The 18216-nt window shown below is 37.7% G+C and overlaps 1 protein-coding gene across 1 annotated transcript in view; it reads left to right on the top strand.

The window, feature by feature from the left end:
* LOC150082844 (neural-cadherin-like) overlaps positions 1–18216 on the top strand; it is a 500869-nt gene that overhangs the window by 381663 nt on the left and 100990 nt on the right. The window contains exon 27 of the mRNA XM_090377625.1: positions 5765–6039. Coding sequence (XP_090233751.1) covers positions 5765–6039 — 275 coding nt within the window. The remainder of the gene's footprint in view (positions 1–5764; positions 6040–18216) is intronic.

Below are 18216 nucleotides of genomic sequence, written 5' to 3'. Positions count from 1 at the left end.
TTGCATAGTGGCGCCTCCGTAGCCAGGTGGGAAGGAGCAGCAGTGCGTAGCACACACTTCTTGATTAGACCGGGGTTCGAGCCCGTCACCACCAAATACGGAGGATGCGGAAAGGTCATTCAGGGAATGACCACCGCATATCCCGGAGCAATATGGCCTTAGTTGCTAATGCTCCTAAAAACCAAATAACAACAACAACTATTGCATAGGTTGAAGGCTGAGAAGACAGAAGATATTTTGTGACATGAATTTCTGAAGATTGTAATTTTCAGGAAATACGTGTTGAGAAAGGCTGTTTTACAGAAAGAAGTAAAAATAAATGGGAAAGAGGAAAAGTCGGTTTCGTGAGTTTGGAGTTGGACAGCAAATAGATAGTGACTGGTTGTAGAACATCTGGTTTAGAAAAGAATGGGAGAATTACAGATGCCAATTCAGAAGAACAGTGTTCGTGGCAGTATCTACAGGAAAGGCATGCAACAGAAACTGAATGCCTGTGAGAGAGAGACAGAGAGAGACTTTGTAAGAGATGGGTCATTAATTTACTTGACTGCCATCTTTTGAATGGAGTTTCTGTTTCATTGCCTGAGGGAAATTTTGGGAGAACCATCACTGATTTGGGAACAGTAAAGTTTCCATAGTAGAGTGAATTTCAGATTTTTACAGTGACTAGTAATTTAGAAGAAGAGCTCTGCCAAGAGAGAAAAAAAAAAAAAAAAAAAAAACCTTTATGCAGAGGAAGCAATACTTGTGATGTGATTATGCCAAGGGAGAAGCTAGGGTAATACATAATAGACTTGAATTATGAATGTCATCAAAGATGAGCATAGGAGCATTAGATTCAGTTTTGTGAGAAATAACAGGACTGAGTTCTGGAAGGATGAGATTAACTAAGTTTACTTAATGTTAGCCGACCGGGCTAGCCGAGTGGGTAAAGTACCTGCCCGGCAACCCAAAGGTCGCGGGTTCGATTCCCGCCTAGGGCTTGGATCAAAGTACTGAAAAAACCTTGGGAGGTGCAATATGGCCACAGAAGCCGATGCGCCAACAACTACCAAATCAAAAAAAAAAAAAAAAAAAAATACTTAATGTTAAGCAAAATGTTCATCGCTGACAGCACCACAGTTTGGCTGGAAGAAATCCAGGTGTGAGTGCAAGAAATGCATCTTCAATGACATGTTGCAAACCAGTTTTTCATAAGAAGTAATGAAATCTTCCACAAGCTGCATGTAGTTGGCAGCTTTAGCATTTATTAGAAAACCAGTCGCAATATTTCAAAAGGTTTTCCATGCTGATTTTTCTCCATCACTAAGGATGAAAAATTCGAACTCTTCGTTATTTGTAGACCAGTGAAAACACGCCTGCCTTAATCTCCTCTCTACTAAGTCTTGGGAATTTCTCTTGCAAATATGTGAATGCAGGACCATTCACTTCCTAAGCCTTCAAAATTTTTCAGCCCCAGTTTGATGTGGAGTGGTGGAAGCAAACCTTTATTGAATCTACCAGAGGTTCAAATGCTACGTTCTTCATTCCAGGTGTTAATGATTTTCATTGAGGCCAACTCCTCGTAGTGCATATTATTAGACATGTGGTGCAAGGAAGCCTGAGGCTTATGCTGCACCAGCCAAAAAAAAAAAAAAAAATTCCTGAGAGAGAGAAGAAAGGAATCACCAAGAAAGAGAAGAATGATGATATCCAGCTCAGGACCCTGGGTGTGCCAAGCCCATACTCACAAGATGTGAGCCCCTGGGGGAAAATCCTTGGCATGACTTTCCCACTCGCAGTTTACCTTGTCTTAGCACATAATAGCCATTGTTGCTAATGCACCAGAAAAATCTTATACCAAACCAATCTCACTTGCAGAGAAAGCAACAATACTTAGTGTAGCCCTTTTGTAGTCCTAATAAAATGGCAATTACGTTTAAATCACCACATATCTCCACGCATATTTCCGGTAGTGTACACCTAAGAGGATGTTCTCCGTGTCTGCATATGTTTCTTTTTTCTGGACATATATGCAAGAGATATTGAAGGTAGCATATTTCCATTGTGTAATAACACAGCCTTAAGGCTAACCTTAGAAGCGTCTATAAATATTCTCCATTCTTCGAGAACATCCCTTGTGTTTGTTGCTGCCATTAGACCATCAATGTCCTAAGTGAACTCCGTGTTTTACAAACACTGAGTTCATCTACTGTTTGATAGAATTTATCATAATCTTTATTTCGAGTACAAAATGTTGTCACTTTCACAGAATGATCTAGAAGATTCTATTGTTGTAGACTCGAGGCGAAAAGCTCTGCCTTATTCTTTCGCAGTTCAAGATCCCTGATGAGGTCATTAAGCTCACTTTCTGTGGTCTTGTGTGATTAAGAAGGATAAAGGTTTGGACAAAATGGTGGATCCCTTGACGTAGATGGCTGCTGTACTTTGTGTATATCAAGTTGATGTTCATTAGAATATACAGAAACAGTCGGGTGGTTTAGGAATACATAGTACTTCACTGTGAGGCACAGAACAAATTGCAGATAGCATATTTGGGTACGTCATTGCTCACTTTTTTTTCATCGTCATCCCTTTCCTAATTGGAGACACCTTTCAGAAGTAACAGTCTGTGGTGTGATTTGTTGGCTCCCTCCATATCGTGGGCACTACGAAAGGCATAAAACGTCCCTTTCTATTCACCCACACATTGAGTTTTGGTGAGCAGGTAGTTCAACATATTGTGGGGTACCCAGTTCTTGTCTTGGGCACCTACTTTACACCCAAAGTACAACAAGTAGGCTTTTTTGTGGCTTGAGTTGAGGGATGCTTTCTTGAAGCTAATGTGACTTCACATACGCAACAGAAGTCATCCAGACTATTCACACAATTATGGGACATTAATCTTGCACAACACAAATACTGCACAAAAAAAGTAAGAACTCAGAGAACCATTAACTGAGAAAAAAATCACCCAGTACCTACCAGGATGAATTACTGCAACAGAGTTGAAGACTCACTTGAGGTGACAATACCATATCACATGATGCAGAGGCGACAGTTGCTGATCATGGAATAAGAGCATGGTGGTACTGAAACTGCGGTGTTGCCATGTATTTTACTGAGAGCCGTAGTTGATGAATGTAGAGTAACTTGCTAATATGAAACCAACTATAATTTGAAAACAAGAGCCAACTGACAAATTTTAATGTGATTTTTCGTATTCAACAGCATAAAATTAGTCAAGGTTGGGTATTTTCTTAACATTTTACGTGTTGACTAGTGTTATCATATATTATTATATGACAGATTAGGGGGCGCGAGCGCAGTAGCGCACACTCTCTTTGAGTGGGTCAGGGTTCAAGCCCGTGACTGCTAAATACGATTAATGTTTGTATTGATTGATTTATTGTAAACTCCACTGACCTGGTGGTCGTGCCGGAGTATAAACAAGAAAATTTTTTTTTTTTATAGTCAGTCAAAGTTCATTTAACCAATTTCATTTTAGGTGGGAAAATGTATATATTTTGCTATATGACTAATTACACATGATAGATTATTATATATAAATTAGCCTAATATAGTTATAGAATGATTAAAAAAAAAAAAAAAAAAAACCCCAATTGTGCTATGGACTTAGCTGAATTTTTCGGTTATATGAACAACTAGTTAAATCAAATTGTCTTATTATATGGGACTTTGTAGGAAATGTGCCTAATAACAGTTGGTTCTTGGACAATTAAAAAAAAAAATACAGGGTGGCAGAGGGGAATATCTTAACTTAGCCATTATTAAAAGATTCTTCTGCTAAATCTCCAAGTTTGATCCCCTAGTTGACAGTGACAGTAACATTTCAGTGTGGGAAATATTTAACAAAATTGCAGTAATTAGAAGAGGAGTAAGGGGAAGGGTTTTCATTTTCTTGAGTAAGGATATATTGCATATCATTTTACTTCAAAACAGTGGGAGCAGTTCAGATTGGCTCCTCCGTAGCCAGGTGGGCAGGAGCAGCAGTGCATAGCACACTCTTTTTGATTAGACCGGGGTTCGAGCCTGTGCCCACCAAATACGGAGGATGTGGAAAGGTCAGAGAATGACCACCGCATATCCCCAGAGCAATATGGCCTTAGTTGCTAATGCTCCTAAAAACCAACCAAATAAATAAATAAGAAAGCAGTTCAGATTTCTAAGTTACAAAAATGCTAAATGGGAAATGTTCCAGAAAAGATTTTTTACAAACCGTTTCATATGAAGATATGGCTCAAGCTTCACATAGAAATGGATGACCAAAATACTGAAATCAGTATTGAAAAAGAAAGGTTGCTTGGGATAACTGCACATTATCATGTCAGTTTGAAATACACAAACTGGTTTTTAATTAAGTTACTAAGGGAGGGAATAAGGAAGGTATGAGTATGCAACAGAAAGTATCCACAATTTTCCAGGGTTATGCAGACCTAATTTCATCACTGGGACTAGTCGTGTGAGGATAATGAACATTTTAAAATTCTTGGTGAGTCCAACTGCAGATTGACTTTCTGAAAAAAAAACATGCAAATAAAAATGTAAACATAGCCTGGAATAATTGATCTAATTCTGGATTCTCATAAGGTCACTTTCCAATTAAATAGCAGATGAATGGGCAATTATATTTATTATGCCTTAGAGAATCCATATATCAAAGGAATTAAATGCATCAGGAATAATTATGGAGATTAGGATATATTGTTGTTAGACCTTTCTTTTGCTTATATGATCAGTTGTTTAAAATCTACCTGATGTTAAAAAATCATGTAGGCTCAGTTATTGCATCCAGAATTTATCTAAAAGACTGCATTCCTTAAAAACAGAATTGCATAAAATTATACATCATAACCAACTGAACTGTCTATAGTCCAACCAATATATTTAACTTTGGCATGATCATTCACTTGTTATGTCAACTGAGGTTAGGATTACAGTCAGTTTGATGGTGGTAACCAAAACTGGCCCAGTGGCATTAATTCCAAGCCACTGCATTGTCACGAAAACTTTCTTGCTTCTAAGGCGATTTAGTCATGGATGAGTTCAGTTTCATTGAGTTACTTCGTTTAAATTTTCTTAGCCTCTTTGATTAAGAGATGCCCTGTGCCTTTGCCAAAACTGCCAGAATTGCCCACTTTGTAACTGATAGTGTGTAATTCTGGCAGCTTTGGGAAAGGTACAGGGAACCTCTTTGCAGTCTCTCTGATTAAGAGGTACAGGGTTTGGAATATTACCAAACCCTGTAACTCTTAATCAGAGAGACTAAGAAAATTTAAATGAAGTAACTCGTTGAAACTGAAACTCATTAAAATCATGCAAGTGAAAAGTGTGTGGCACTTCACTTGCATGGTTTCAGTTTGGGACCAGTTCCTCAACTTATTCATAAATGACATTAAACCGATGCTGATGTGCCATAAAATACTTATACAAACAAAAGCTGACATTAAATAGGCCTTATCCTCAGTGCAATCCTTGGCAGACTTCAGAGATAATTTGAAATTACGAATCTAAAAAGAAGCTTGCCTGAAAGCTAACTGCTTTTTTGATGTGCCCAGTGTAACACTGATTTAGATTGTAGTTATTCTGGTACCAATACTGTCTGCATTGTTTCAAGATATATAAGTTATTTGAAATTATGGATTTTTCCAATATAATATCTGTAGATTTCATCTGTAGAATTCTTGACAAGATACACATTAGCTTGCTTTCTTGCTTCATTTGCCAATACTAAAACTAAAATCGTTTTTATCATTTAAATTAGGTAGAAGATAAAGTTGGTATTAACATTACTATGGTTGGTATTAATGAATGTCTTTATGAGAATACATGTGATGGCAGCTGCACGAATGAGTTGGAAATTTGGGGTGATAGACCTGCTATGGTAAATGCAAATCGTACTTCTTTTGTTGGAATTCGTGCTATCGTAAAAGCAGTGTGTACATGTGGAGCCCATGAATTTATTGGGAAAACCTGTAAGAAGAAGCCTCGGCCCTGCTACAATGATGGTTTCTGTTCTGATAAATCTGGAACAGTAAAGTAAGTGGTTTGTTAATTTTTATAATATTGTTGCATTAATATTATTTTGTTGGAAGTTAAACTTGTATTTTAGTAAGTGCTTTTTTTTTTTTTTTTTAAGTTAAGACAGTGTTATCCTGATATCCTCCTAGGATACAGTTTCACCTTTAGATAAAATTAATAATGAAATAAATACTGTATGCTGCTTGATAATCTTCTGAAATAAACAAGTTTCTTTGTTCCTCTCTTGACTAACTTGTTATCAACAATGTCCAGGTAAAATTTAATTTCCTGTAATGATGGATCCTTACACTCTGGTTTGCAGTTCCAGAAATGTTACATTCAAACAAGAAAAGACTAATTTTCTTTTTTTATTACTTTATAAAGAATTCTGATGCTAGCAGATAAACATTCTGTATCAGAATACCATACTTCATAAAAATATTTAACTGATATACAGAAAAGCATCCTAGAGAACACTATCTAGAAGAAGAGTAATGCAAGCTAACTTTCAGAATGCATGTGAACTAGCACATACTGCTCAATTATCTCTCCCTCAAAAACTCTTGTTCCTCTAGCATCCATAACTGCACCACAGTGAGTATTGCATAAAATTATCATTTTGTGCACTTCAAAATAGTTGCACCTTTAGAGATGAAATTGCTTAAAACAAACATTGTATGTTTTGCAGTACAGATTTAAAAGAGATTTATTTTTAAATAGCATATTTTTATTTATATCAAAATAAACCGATAAGTACAAGTGTGTAATGGCAGTAAAGCAAACATTGTAGTTGAAATAACACTAAGAATATCTAAAAATTAAACTTTCTACAGAATCATACATTCTTAGTAAATGTTTTATGAATTTTTTTTTTTTTTTTTAATTTGGTACTTTTTATGACTGATACATTACAAATAACATCTGGAGGGGCAGCTTAATGGTATTGCATTACTTTGTAGAATACATTCTGTTTTTATTAACAGACAATTACAGAACTTCAAAATACTGTCTTTTCCATTAAATAAAATACAGAATGATTTAAGTCAACTGAGCAGGTGAAAGTTGAGTCTCAACTATCATAATTAATCAATTAAATATTTCACAGTAACATGCAAAGTGGGTATTGTAAATGAAATAGCTTTTACAATAAAATTTTAAATTATCTTTCGATACTTTTAGGTCCTTGTTCTTCATTTTGTAACTTTTAAGTCTCAAAGTGAGTATTGTAAATGAAATAAGTTTTTCTAATATAATGCAATGAATATTTCATTTCCCTGCCTCCCACCTCTTAACATAAGTATCTGTATGTGGGGAGGTGATCTTCCAGTCACCTCCCACCTCCCCACATACAGAACTCGTAGTGTGCTCATCGTGGTGCAGTAGGCATCAAATGATGGCTAAGAGAATGTCACTAAATTGAATCCAATTTACGTTGATTTCTGGCGATGATAACCCGGTGGTACCAAACATCAGCACTGTAGCACACCAGTGGAAGAAATACAGCATTGTAAAGGGGTGAGTGGGTACTGCATATGAGCCCCACCCCCGTCACACTTAGAGATCCAGGCAATAAGTGAAGTGAAGCTTCTGATCTTATCTGTGAGATGAGCAAGGTGGGTAAGAAATGTAAACTTTGTGTCTATAATGATTCCCGGGTATTTTATCCATTGAACAGTTCTGGTGAATTTCTCAGAGTTTGATGGTAGAAGACTTGGTGGCAATGAGGGGACCCTTTATCAAAATGGCATAAGTTTTTTTTTTTTTTTCTGCAGAGATGCCTTGTTGATGGAAGTTCACCCAGGAATTTATTTGATGCATAGCATAGTTTGTTCTGGATTCAGGTTGAGCTTAGGAATCAGCTTTTATGAGGACAATGAGATTCACATAAGCAATGAGTGATATATGAGCAATTTCAATGGCTAAAAGTTCATTTGAATGAATGTCCAAAAAAACTTCTTTGTATTTATTTCTGACCATGATGGTGCTGCGATAATCATGGAGGCAGTGATAGAGATTACCAGGGAAGGTACCTTGCCTGAGGTGCCACAAAAGGCTCGCCCACCACAGGGCATAAAAGGCACCAGCAAAGTCAGTGGTTATGGTGATAAGATATTTCTATTGAGTAGTAGCAGGAGCAATTGTAAGAGAGAGGAAAGCATCCTTGGCATAGCAGCCCTCTTTGAATCTATACTGGAGGGGAGAATGGAGATTTGCAGTGGAATATAAGAAATTTATTTTGTGGTGAGGGAAGCACTGAAAGGCATTCACGATTCTACCGATACTTTCCCCAGTATCACTTGAATTATGAGGGTTAGGCTGAGTCAGTGGCTTGTCAGGCATTTTTAAGATGAGACAAAGAGATGCAAGTTTCTTTTGTCTTAGAGAGCCAGGAGATGCTGATGGAACAGGGTATGGAATTTCTTAATTTCTACCTCAAGGAGGTCAAATTGGAGTGCTTTATTGTTTATAGTGTTCTCCAATGTCAGATTTAATTCTTCAGTCGTTGTGTGGTGTATGATCCATTTTAACTATGGATTGCTTTGCATGCTTCTGTCAGTTGTTGGTTATTTCCAGGAAATGGGCAGTATATTTGATATGGATTCCTCCCAAGAGTTGGTAAGGGTGCTCACAGAGGTGAGTGTAGAGTTGACTACTTCACCACGAGAGAGCTTTGAAGTAGTAGTTTTATAAACTACACCCCAAGGATGGTCACACTGAGAGGTCCACTTTCTCTCCCTCATTGCCTTCATATAATTGTTGCGGACAGTTCTGAACATGTCACGGAGCATATCAACTTCAGGCTGCAGCCATGGTGATGATGATCTAACTCACTGAAATATCTCATGGGCATTATGCCCTTATCTCCTATGGGTTTCTAGTTTCTAGTTACACCATCAGGGAACTGGGTTTAGGAAAGGGCTCTTCTTTAGAATTGCATCACCATGGGCATTGAGGATGATGCTGTGATCTTCTTTTCATGTTGCTCCAGGGAGAGTGGGACAAGAGCTGAGGGTGAGCAGTCCTGCAGAGAAGAATGGAAGATAGTGGAAAACCTGTCCCAGTCAGCATGCTTCAGGGCAAACCTAGTGATGTTAGTGTTAATGGGAAGAGCTGGATCCACCTGATAGACCAGGGAGAAGATTGTTCTCTGGTCCAGACCTCATTTACCCTCCAGAAGGTGAACTTTAGATGAGATGGAATAGGTGGCCATAATAAAATCAGTTGTGGATTCATGACGAGTGCTGCTAGATGTCCAGACCTGTTGAGGACTTCAAATGAAGAGGTAGCAATATAGCCTTCAAGAAAACTGCCATTTGGAGAATAGACACTATCAACAGTCAGGTTTATGCTGTGCCAAAGCCATAGCCTCATCCATGGCAACAAGGATTTTTTTGTTCATCAGAATGGATGGTGACTGTTTGTAGATAGTGCACTATTGGAGTAATGTCTTTGCCGGGGCTTAGTGTAGATAGAGATGGCATAGATGGATCCAAGTTCAGTAACATGTGCACATGCAGCCGCTGAGGGTGCATAAGGAGTTGATCTTAGTGACAGTCACATTTTTATTTTTAATGATGACCACCAACTTGGGGGAATCACCAGTAGCCCTAACTACTTTGTAGAGGAGTGGGTATTCATGAATTTTTCCAGAATGGACATATGGCTCCTGGATGAGCAGGATATCTACATTTGTGTACTAAGTTGGTTCACAACCAGTCTAGCATGCTGGGCATTGGGCTGGATAAAGTTTATCATGTTTGTGGGCTGGTTACTGTGTCTTACCACAGTCTATTTTTTGCTTTTTTTGTTTTTTGATTAGATGTTTGTCTGTTTGGTATATTGGAAAATTGGCATCTCTGATTGAAGAGAGTGGTCCATATTGTTGGACTTATAGTTCACGCAGACTGGGGGCTCAGTTTTCTTGTGGCAGTCATTGAACAAGTGGCTATGCTTGGCACAGTGTCCGCAGGTAGACATCTTTTGGGAACAAGAATGAGTCATGTACCCAAACTTACGACGGTGAAAGAATTTAGTGACAGGGATGTGCTCCCTATATCTGTGTTGATGTGAGTTAATGTATATCCTTGGTTTGCTGGAGATTGTCTTCTAGATCATTGTAGTGAGTTCAACAATCAGGTTTAAATTGGCTGTTGATGTTGTCGGCATCACATACTTGGGAGGTAGGGGGGGTGAAAGCCTTGTTTGTTTCTTCTCTGGAGAAAGATTTCTTTAAAATATTAATTATGTCATCCCTGGAGGACTCTTTGGCTTTGGGATTTCTACTCAAAGGCCTATGTCAAACTGTTGAGTTTTGGAGGAGAGTTAATGCATCTACTTTAGTAGCAGTTTCCACTATTACTCCAATGTTTCTAATATTCCTAATGAAGTTTACTTTTAGGCTTTTCATGTTTGCCTTGATGTGTTTTGTGAAGGATTCTTTAATGACCTCTGTAGTTGTCTCAGTTGATTTCTCTACCAGTTTGAGAACAAGGTTCTGTTTAAGTGCTGTTTAGCCTTAGTCTTCACCTTTGGAGCTTATGGCTCAGGGATGGGCTGATTCCTCAGCTCTTTGGCATTTGAGCAAGGGTGCTGTTGCGTTTGACTTGCTTGATATTTTCAAGTTTTTTTTTTTTTTTGTGTTTTTTTGGTTTCTTTTCATTTTGGGTGTGGAGGTTCCGGAAACTCTCTCCATATTGATACATATCTGTATGATCTGTGTTCTCACTGCTGCCATATGATTTTATTGGAGTTCAAGAACATCCTCAAGTTGTAGCCTTTGGGCCATGATGGTGTCCAGTGGGATGTGTTGGTTTTCAACAATGGAAGTATTCAGCTCAGAATTTGTGCCAGAATCTAGTTGTATTGTGTTTTCACTTTTACTTGCAAGGCTTGGAGTGGAGAATTCAGTGCCAGAGCAGGTAAATGTCCTAGTTTTCTTTTTTGATGCATAGCGAGGTCAGTTGTCACAGGGATCGCTGTCTTCTGATAACTGAAACCTAATTCTGGTAGGAAGATGGCGATCCATGTGATTGTTGATATGAGGCTACCCGTTAACACTTGTTAATTTACTGTCTGCCTAGCACAGTGGTCCCCAATGCAGTGCCCACAGGCACCATGGCACCAGCCAAGGATTTTTGAGTGCTTGCCGGAAGGGGTCATAATGAATAAAGAGGTCGTGATATGAATAAGGGAACATACATAAGATTAAAAACTTGCGAGGTGTGGCAGTGCTGTCCATGTGGTGGTGAGATGCTAATATCATGTAACATGCCCTACACAGCTGGTGTGGGAATACTGTTTACCAGTCATTACTTGTAAGCTTGTGAGAACAGTATCATCATGCATATTTACAACATATATTTTTATGATATGCTGTTTAAGTATTAATATATTTAGTATTAATATGTATTTCTCTTTTGTGTATAACTCAGGGCACATTTTCATATCAATATTATTAATCAGCCTGTTTTCCGCATTTCTTATTCTCTTCAATAAAGATTTATTCTCTTTTTATATATATATATATATAAACAGTAGAACCCCAGTGTTAATCCAGACTGGATTTTCAGTAAGGAAAAATTCTATCAAAAAATGTATATTTCTGTTCAATGACATTTGGGAGGGGTTTTAAAATTTAAAACAATAAAAAAGATAAGCAATCAATAACAAAGAATGGCACATGCACAAATTGCACAGAGTAACAAGTTACAAAACTTAAAAAATAGGAATGAAGAGAACATTCTGAAAATTTATTTATGTTTTTGATATGATTGATGATTTCATGGAAGGGGAAACTCATTTCACCATAATAACAAAAACCCACAGAATTCCAGCTGTCAGTATTATCTCAAATTTAATAAGGTTGTGTTTACTATCCGTTTATAATAGATTGCACTACAGAAAAGCCTAATAAACAGGGAACTGCTAATTGTTTTATGGTTGTGACCTCCAGAAATCCAACTGGACTATGTGGTATGGTCGGAGACAATCGTAAGGTAATCTCTACTGCTGGCCTATTCAGTTGACAGCTGCAGCTGAAGTTTTCCACGTGTTAAGTTTGAAAGTTAGTTTCAAAATTAAAGCAAAAAAACATTGAGGATTATTTCAAGTAAACTTCTCAAAAATAGTGTTGTTACTTTTTTTTTTTTTTTTTGTTGTTGTTTAATTTTGTATAATATAATGTTCTTTTACTTTAAAATAATGTTTTATATTTAATATAAAAACCAATATCAAATTTTGTCATTTAGTAACTTTAAATAAAAACTGGTATGTTAAAGATAGCTTCCAGTTAATCTGGACTTTTACTAATTGGGACCGAGTGTGGTCCCGTTAAGTCTGGATTAACGGGGTTCTACTATATATATATATATATATATATATATATATATATATATATATATAAAATTCTCCTTGTTTTCTGTCTCTCTCGCTCTATATATATATATATATACACACACACACACGCACGCGCACACACACAAGATTCTATATCACTATGATTTTCAAAATAAACTGTTACTAGCAGACAGTGTCTCATAGTTAGTTTTTGATGTCGCACCACTTTGTTTCAGTTTCATATAGTAATTTGCAGTATAAAGTGTTTGTTAAAATTTTGCTACATGATTAAAATACACATTCAAGATAATGTATTTCATTGAAAATTTGATCTAATTTGGCTACCTCGTCAAATATGCATTCGATATCAGTATTGTTTTTGTGCTGCTAGTGGCTTGCTTTTTGTTTCTTAATGTCTAATGTAAAGTGGTCACAAAGTTTTCTATGCAATATACCTGAGACTTTACTGAAATTTTTTGATAATGATTACAAATTTTATAAATAGAATTGGCTTAAATTTTAAAACAACCACATTTGTGACAAAGGTCAACTTTAATATGAGATAAAACATTTTATTTATTATGAAGGTGTTCTCCTCAGTATAGAACTCCTCATCACTGCTTGTATAATTATAAGCTTTTTTTATTATTATTTTCATACAAATATGAAACCCACTTCTAGATATTGAAATATTGATGTTCTTAACTGAAAATATGAACAGCTTAAGGAAAGCTGTTCATATTGTATAGATGGGATCTATCCAGTTATATTAAAGGAGGCGGCAAAGGAAGTAAGCAAACCCTTAGCCATAATTATGAGAGCTTCCTTGGACTCAGGGGAGGTACCCACAGACTGGAGATGTGCAAATGTGACCCCAATTCACAAAGGAGGATCAAAGGCTGACACAAGTAATTATAGACCTGTGAGTTTAACTTCTATTCCAGGAAAATTAATGGAGGCACTGGTTAATGAAGCACTGCAGGATCATCTAGACAAGACTTTTAGTTATAGCTCGGACACAGCATGGTTTTGTTAAGGGGAAGTCTTGCCTGACCAATTTCATTGGATACTATGATGCAGTCACAAAAGAACTGGAAGCAGGGAATAACTTTGATATTATATACTTGGATCTTAGAAAGGCTTTTTATACTGTTGCACGTGGAAGACTGCTGCACAAATTGGAGCAGTGTGGCATTGGAGGCAAATTACTGCTATGGATAAAGGAGTGGTTGAAGGGGAGAAGATAGGGAGTGGTAATCAATGGACACTGCTCGTCATGGACTAATGTTATTAGTGGAGTCCCTCAGGGTTCAGTGTTGGGTCCATTATTGTTTTCTGTATTTATAAATGATATTGATGATGGTATATCAAGCTTAATGTCCAAGTTTGCAGACGATACGAAGGTTGTCGAGGACACTACTGACACTATGCTGCTGCAATAGGATCTGGAAAGGTTGAGCAGATGGGCTGAGAGGTGGCAAATGAAGTTTAACATTGACAAATGTAAAGTACTACATATGGGAAACAGCAACCCCAAGCAACGTATCAACTATGTGGTAATACACTGGCAGTGGTAGAGAGTGAAAAGGACCTGGGGGTAATTGTGCAGGCAGATATGCAAGTTTTCTGAGCAGTGCAGACGGTCTGCAAGAGTAGCTCATGGTGTCTTGTCAATGATATACAGGAATTTTTCTAGCAGGGATAAGGAGGTGATTATCCCCTTATTTAAGGCAATGGTCAGGCCACACCTAGAGTACTGTATACAGGTCTGGAGGCCTCATTTCAAGAAGGATGTAGAGCTGCTGGAACGAGTACAGAGAAGGGCAACAAGATTAGTGAATGGAACAAAGGGGTGCTCTTACGAAGAAAGGCTTAAGTTTTGCAAATTACAGTGTCTGGAGACTAGGCACCAGCGAGGTGATCTGATAGAGGTGTATAAAGCCTTGAATGGTTTGAGCATGCTCAATGCTGATGGGATTCTTCCTCTTGCTCAGAATAATCACTTGAGAGGGAATAAATTCAAATTGAGGAAAGACAGATGTAGGATAGACGTGCGGAAATTTGCCTTTAGCCAGCGGGTGGTTGGTTGGTGGAACACACTTCCATCCCTTGTCATGGAAGTTGATAGCCTAAATAAGTTTAAAGCTCAGCTGGACAGGTATTTTGAACGAACAGAGGGGTGAAGTGGAAGTGGGGTTTTTTTTTTTTTTTTTTTTTTTGGCTGATGCTGCATAAGCTTGCTTTCTTGCATCAAATGCCTCTACTAATGCTAATGCTAAAAGTCTTCACCGGTAAAATCAAATTCAATGAAATTTTGTTTCTGAATAGAAACAAAATTTCAGTGAATATTAAATTTTTTTTTATCTTCAGAAACAATTTCTGATTCAATACCAAACACTTTTGATAACGTGTATTTTGTATTTATCTGTTTAAGCAGTGTTTTAACCTTTCCATGAATAAGTTCCCAAAATGTTGTGTGGGCTCAGGCTTAATAGTTTCTGCATGGGATTTTTAAAATTAACAAAACTATTCTTTGTATATTTTTTTTTTTTTTTTTATGTGAACCCCAAACACGAGAGGTATTAGAACCTATAGTACTTAGTACCATGCTTGGGTTGGAGGTTGAGAAGACGAAGGAAGATATTTGTTGACATTGGATTTGAACTTCTGTAGATTGTAATTTTCAGGAAATATGTATGAAGGAAGGTTGTTCTAGAAAATGGCAGTTGAATGAATAAACAAAGAAGATGAAAAGTTGGTTCTGTGAGTTTGAAGTTGCTTAGCAAATGGATGTTGGCTGGTGGCAGCACGTGTTCGGACTGTTTTGAAAGAGAGAGCCGGAATTATAGAAGCCAATTCAGAAAAACAGTGCCCATGGAAGTATCTGTAGAAGAGGCATGCAGCAGAAACAGTACGTCTATGAGAAAGCGAGTGGAGAGACTCTGTTAGAGATGAATCATTAATTAACCTAACTGCCTTCTTCTGAATGGAATCAAGAACCCTGGGAGACGTTTTGGGGGCACCACCCCAGATGTGGGAACAATATTCCATGGCAGGGCAGGTTTGTGATTTATACAGAGTGAGCAGCTGTTTGGAAGAAAAGTAACGCCGAGAGTGAAAGAAAAAACCAAGTTTTTTAGATGCAGAGGAAGCAATATTTGTAATGTGCTTGTGCCAAGAGAGATTAGAAGTCAGGGTAATCCCCAAAAGAGATATATCATTTTGCCTAGAAATCGGACTGTCACTAAAGACAAGCATAGGAGCTGAAGAATCCTTTTTGCGAGATATAAGACAAGACTGAGTTTTAGAAGGGTTGAAATCAACTAAGTTGTCTTTGCCCCACTGGAGAATTACCTGAAGATCGGCATTTAAGGAATTGGTAGCAGATTTTCGAGAAGTTGAAGCTGATTGAGCAGGACAAGGTTTCTCAAAATGCAAAGTGGAATGCAATGTGCTATCATCAGCAAAACTATGGATAGGATTTGCAGTCAATGAAAGAAGGTCATTAATATACAAGAGGAAAAGAGTGGGGGAAAGAACTGAACCTTGGGGGACACCGGCATTAGTGGAGAAGTTAGAAGATAGAGAGCCATCTACCATCACCCTTAGTGAGCGATCAGAGAGAAAACTGGATAACCAATTACTAAAAACAGTTGGCAAACCATAAGATGGAAGCTTGTTTAGAAGACCTTTATGCCAAACACGATCAAAAGCCTTTGAGATGTCAAGTGCAACTACTTGTGTTTCACTGAACCTTTCCATTGAATTAGTCCATAAATGGGTAACATAAGCCAGAATATCACCAGTGGATCGACACTGACGGAATCCATACTGGCGATCATTGATCAGACAGAAGGTTTCTAGGTAGTTTAAGAGTTGGCGGTTAATTGATTTCTCCATTACTTTAGAAGGAGTAGAAGTAATTGCAATGGGACTATAATTGAATGGGAGGGATTTGTCACGCTTTTTAGAAACTGGCTGGATATGAGCAAATTTCCAAGCAGAAGGAAAAACACCTTTGGAATAAGAAAGTGAAAAAAGGCGGCAAAGAATAGGAGTAAGTTCAGGAGCACAGGTTTTGAGAACAAGAGGAGAATACCGTCAGGACCTGGAGCTTTCTTAGCATCAAGATTCATCAAAATCTTTCTGATATCCTTTTGACGGAAGACCACAGGAGGCATTGAATGGAGCATGTTGGGAACGGTGGGAGGTGTTTTACCAAGATCATTAATACATGAGCTGGAAGAAAAATGGGATGCTAGCAGGTCAGCTTTATCCTTGGATGAAGTGACAACAGAACCATCTGGTTTGGACAGAAGTGGGAGCAGAGATGGGCAAAAGTTGCGGCCAATAGCTTTGGCAAGAGACCAGAATGCTCGGCTACCATTAGGGCAAGAAGCAAGTTTTCTACTCTTAGCCTGTTCAAAATCTAGTTTGGACTGATTAATAACTGCTTTACAATTGTTGCGAGCTTTGGTGTAGGCAGAAAATGAAACTGAAGAATTAGAAAGAAGCCAATTACCATATGCAACATTCTTCTCTTGAACAGCCTTAGCACATTTATTGGAAAAACAAGGTTTAGATAAAGGACGAGATTTTAAAGTGGAGTGTGGGATAAAGGATTCCATTGCTGCAAGAATAATTTCACTGACACGATCTGAGCAAACGGTGACATCAGAAGTTTTGAAACAGTAATCCGACCAAGGAAAAGAAGAAAAGAAGTCTCGCAGGTCATCCCATTTTGCATTCTTGTAATGCCAAACAACACGACGTTGGGAATAGCCATGAGATAAAGGTTCCATTGGAGAAGAGACAATCACCAAGTTGTGAACTGAAGTGCCTAAAGGACCTCTCACTTCGACCATGTACTTAGAAGGGTTGTTTGTGAGAAAAAGATCAAGCGTATTGGCTGTATGATTAGGATTGTCCAGTATTCTTGTAGATGAATGAACAATCTGTGCTAGGTCATTAGTAATTGCAAAAGCCTCAGCATCTCGACCTGCCGGGTCGGTGTGACTAGAAAACGGAAGCCAGCTGGAGTTGTGAACATTAAAATCACCAAGGAAAATTACCTCACTGTTAGGAAAGTTGGACTGGAGAAAGTCAAGTTGCAAAGAGAGGAAGTCAAAGAGCTCCAAGTGATTAGTGGAGTTGGGAGAACGGTAGAGACAACAGATGAATTTGACATAATGAGGTAGAGAGATTTTAAGCCATAGAAGATCAAAGAGAGGAGATTCCAAATTGCCAAGTCTCTGACAGGGAATATCAATCAGGGAATCAGGGAATGGACATATGCACAAGCACCACCTTTGAGGCGAAAGGAATCGTACAGCGAATAATTTGGCCATCTGAGATGAGCAGTAGTTGAATCAACCGATAACTGAGATTCTGTCAGAAAAGGTACATGGGGTTTGGCAGACTGCAAGTGGAAATGGACATCGTTGAGATTAGAACTGAGACCACATATATTTGTGAAATGAATTAGGAAGTGTATATGAATGCTTTTAAATATTAATCTGTTCTTATTTTCTCTTTGGGATGCTAGGCGGTTGCCTAGCATCCCAATGAAATTGTCTAAAGTCATATTTTTTTAGAAAAATATAGAAAAATACACTTGTTATTACTATTTTGTTAGAATTATCCCCTAAATGTTTTATGCATCATTTGATTAAATTCTGGATCATAATTACAGAGAATTTCAGCTTTTGTAAGCATAAGTTGGACAAAAATTGGCCCACAGATATGATCATCTCTGATTTTCGAAGCCTTCTTCCTGCCATCTATAAACTGTTTGAGTTTCCAAGTAACTGTTTACAGTTACTTGGAAACTCAGAATAAGAGATGACAACATTATTTGAA

Source organism: Mastigoproctus giganteus, chromosome 7 (assembly GCF_048544385.1).
Source record: "Mastigoproctus giganteus isolate SK-2022 chromosome 7, ASM4854438v1, whole genome shotgun sequence".
NCBI lineage: Eukaryota > Metazoa > Arthropoda > Arachnida > Uropygi > Thelyphonidae > Mastigoproctus > Mastigoproctus giganteus.
The sequence above is the reverse complement of the archived record's forward strand: the minus strand, read 5'-3'. Positions and strand labels throughout refer to the sequence as shown.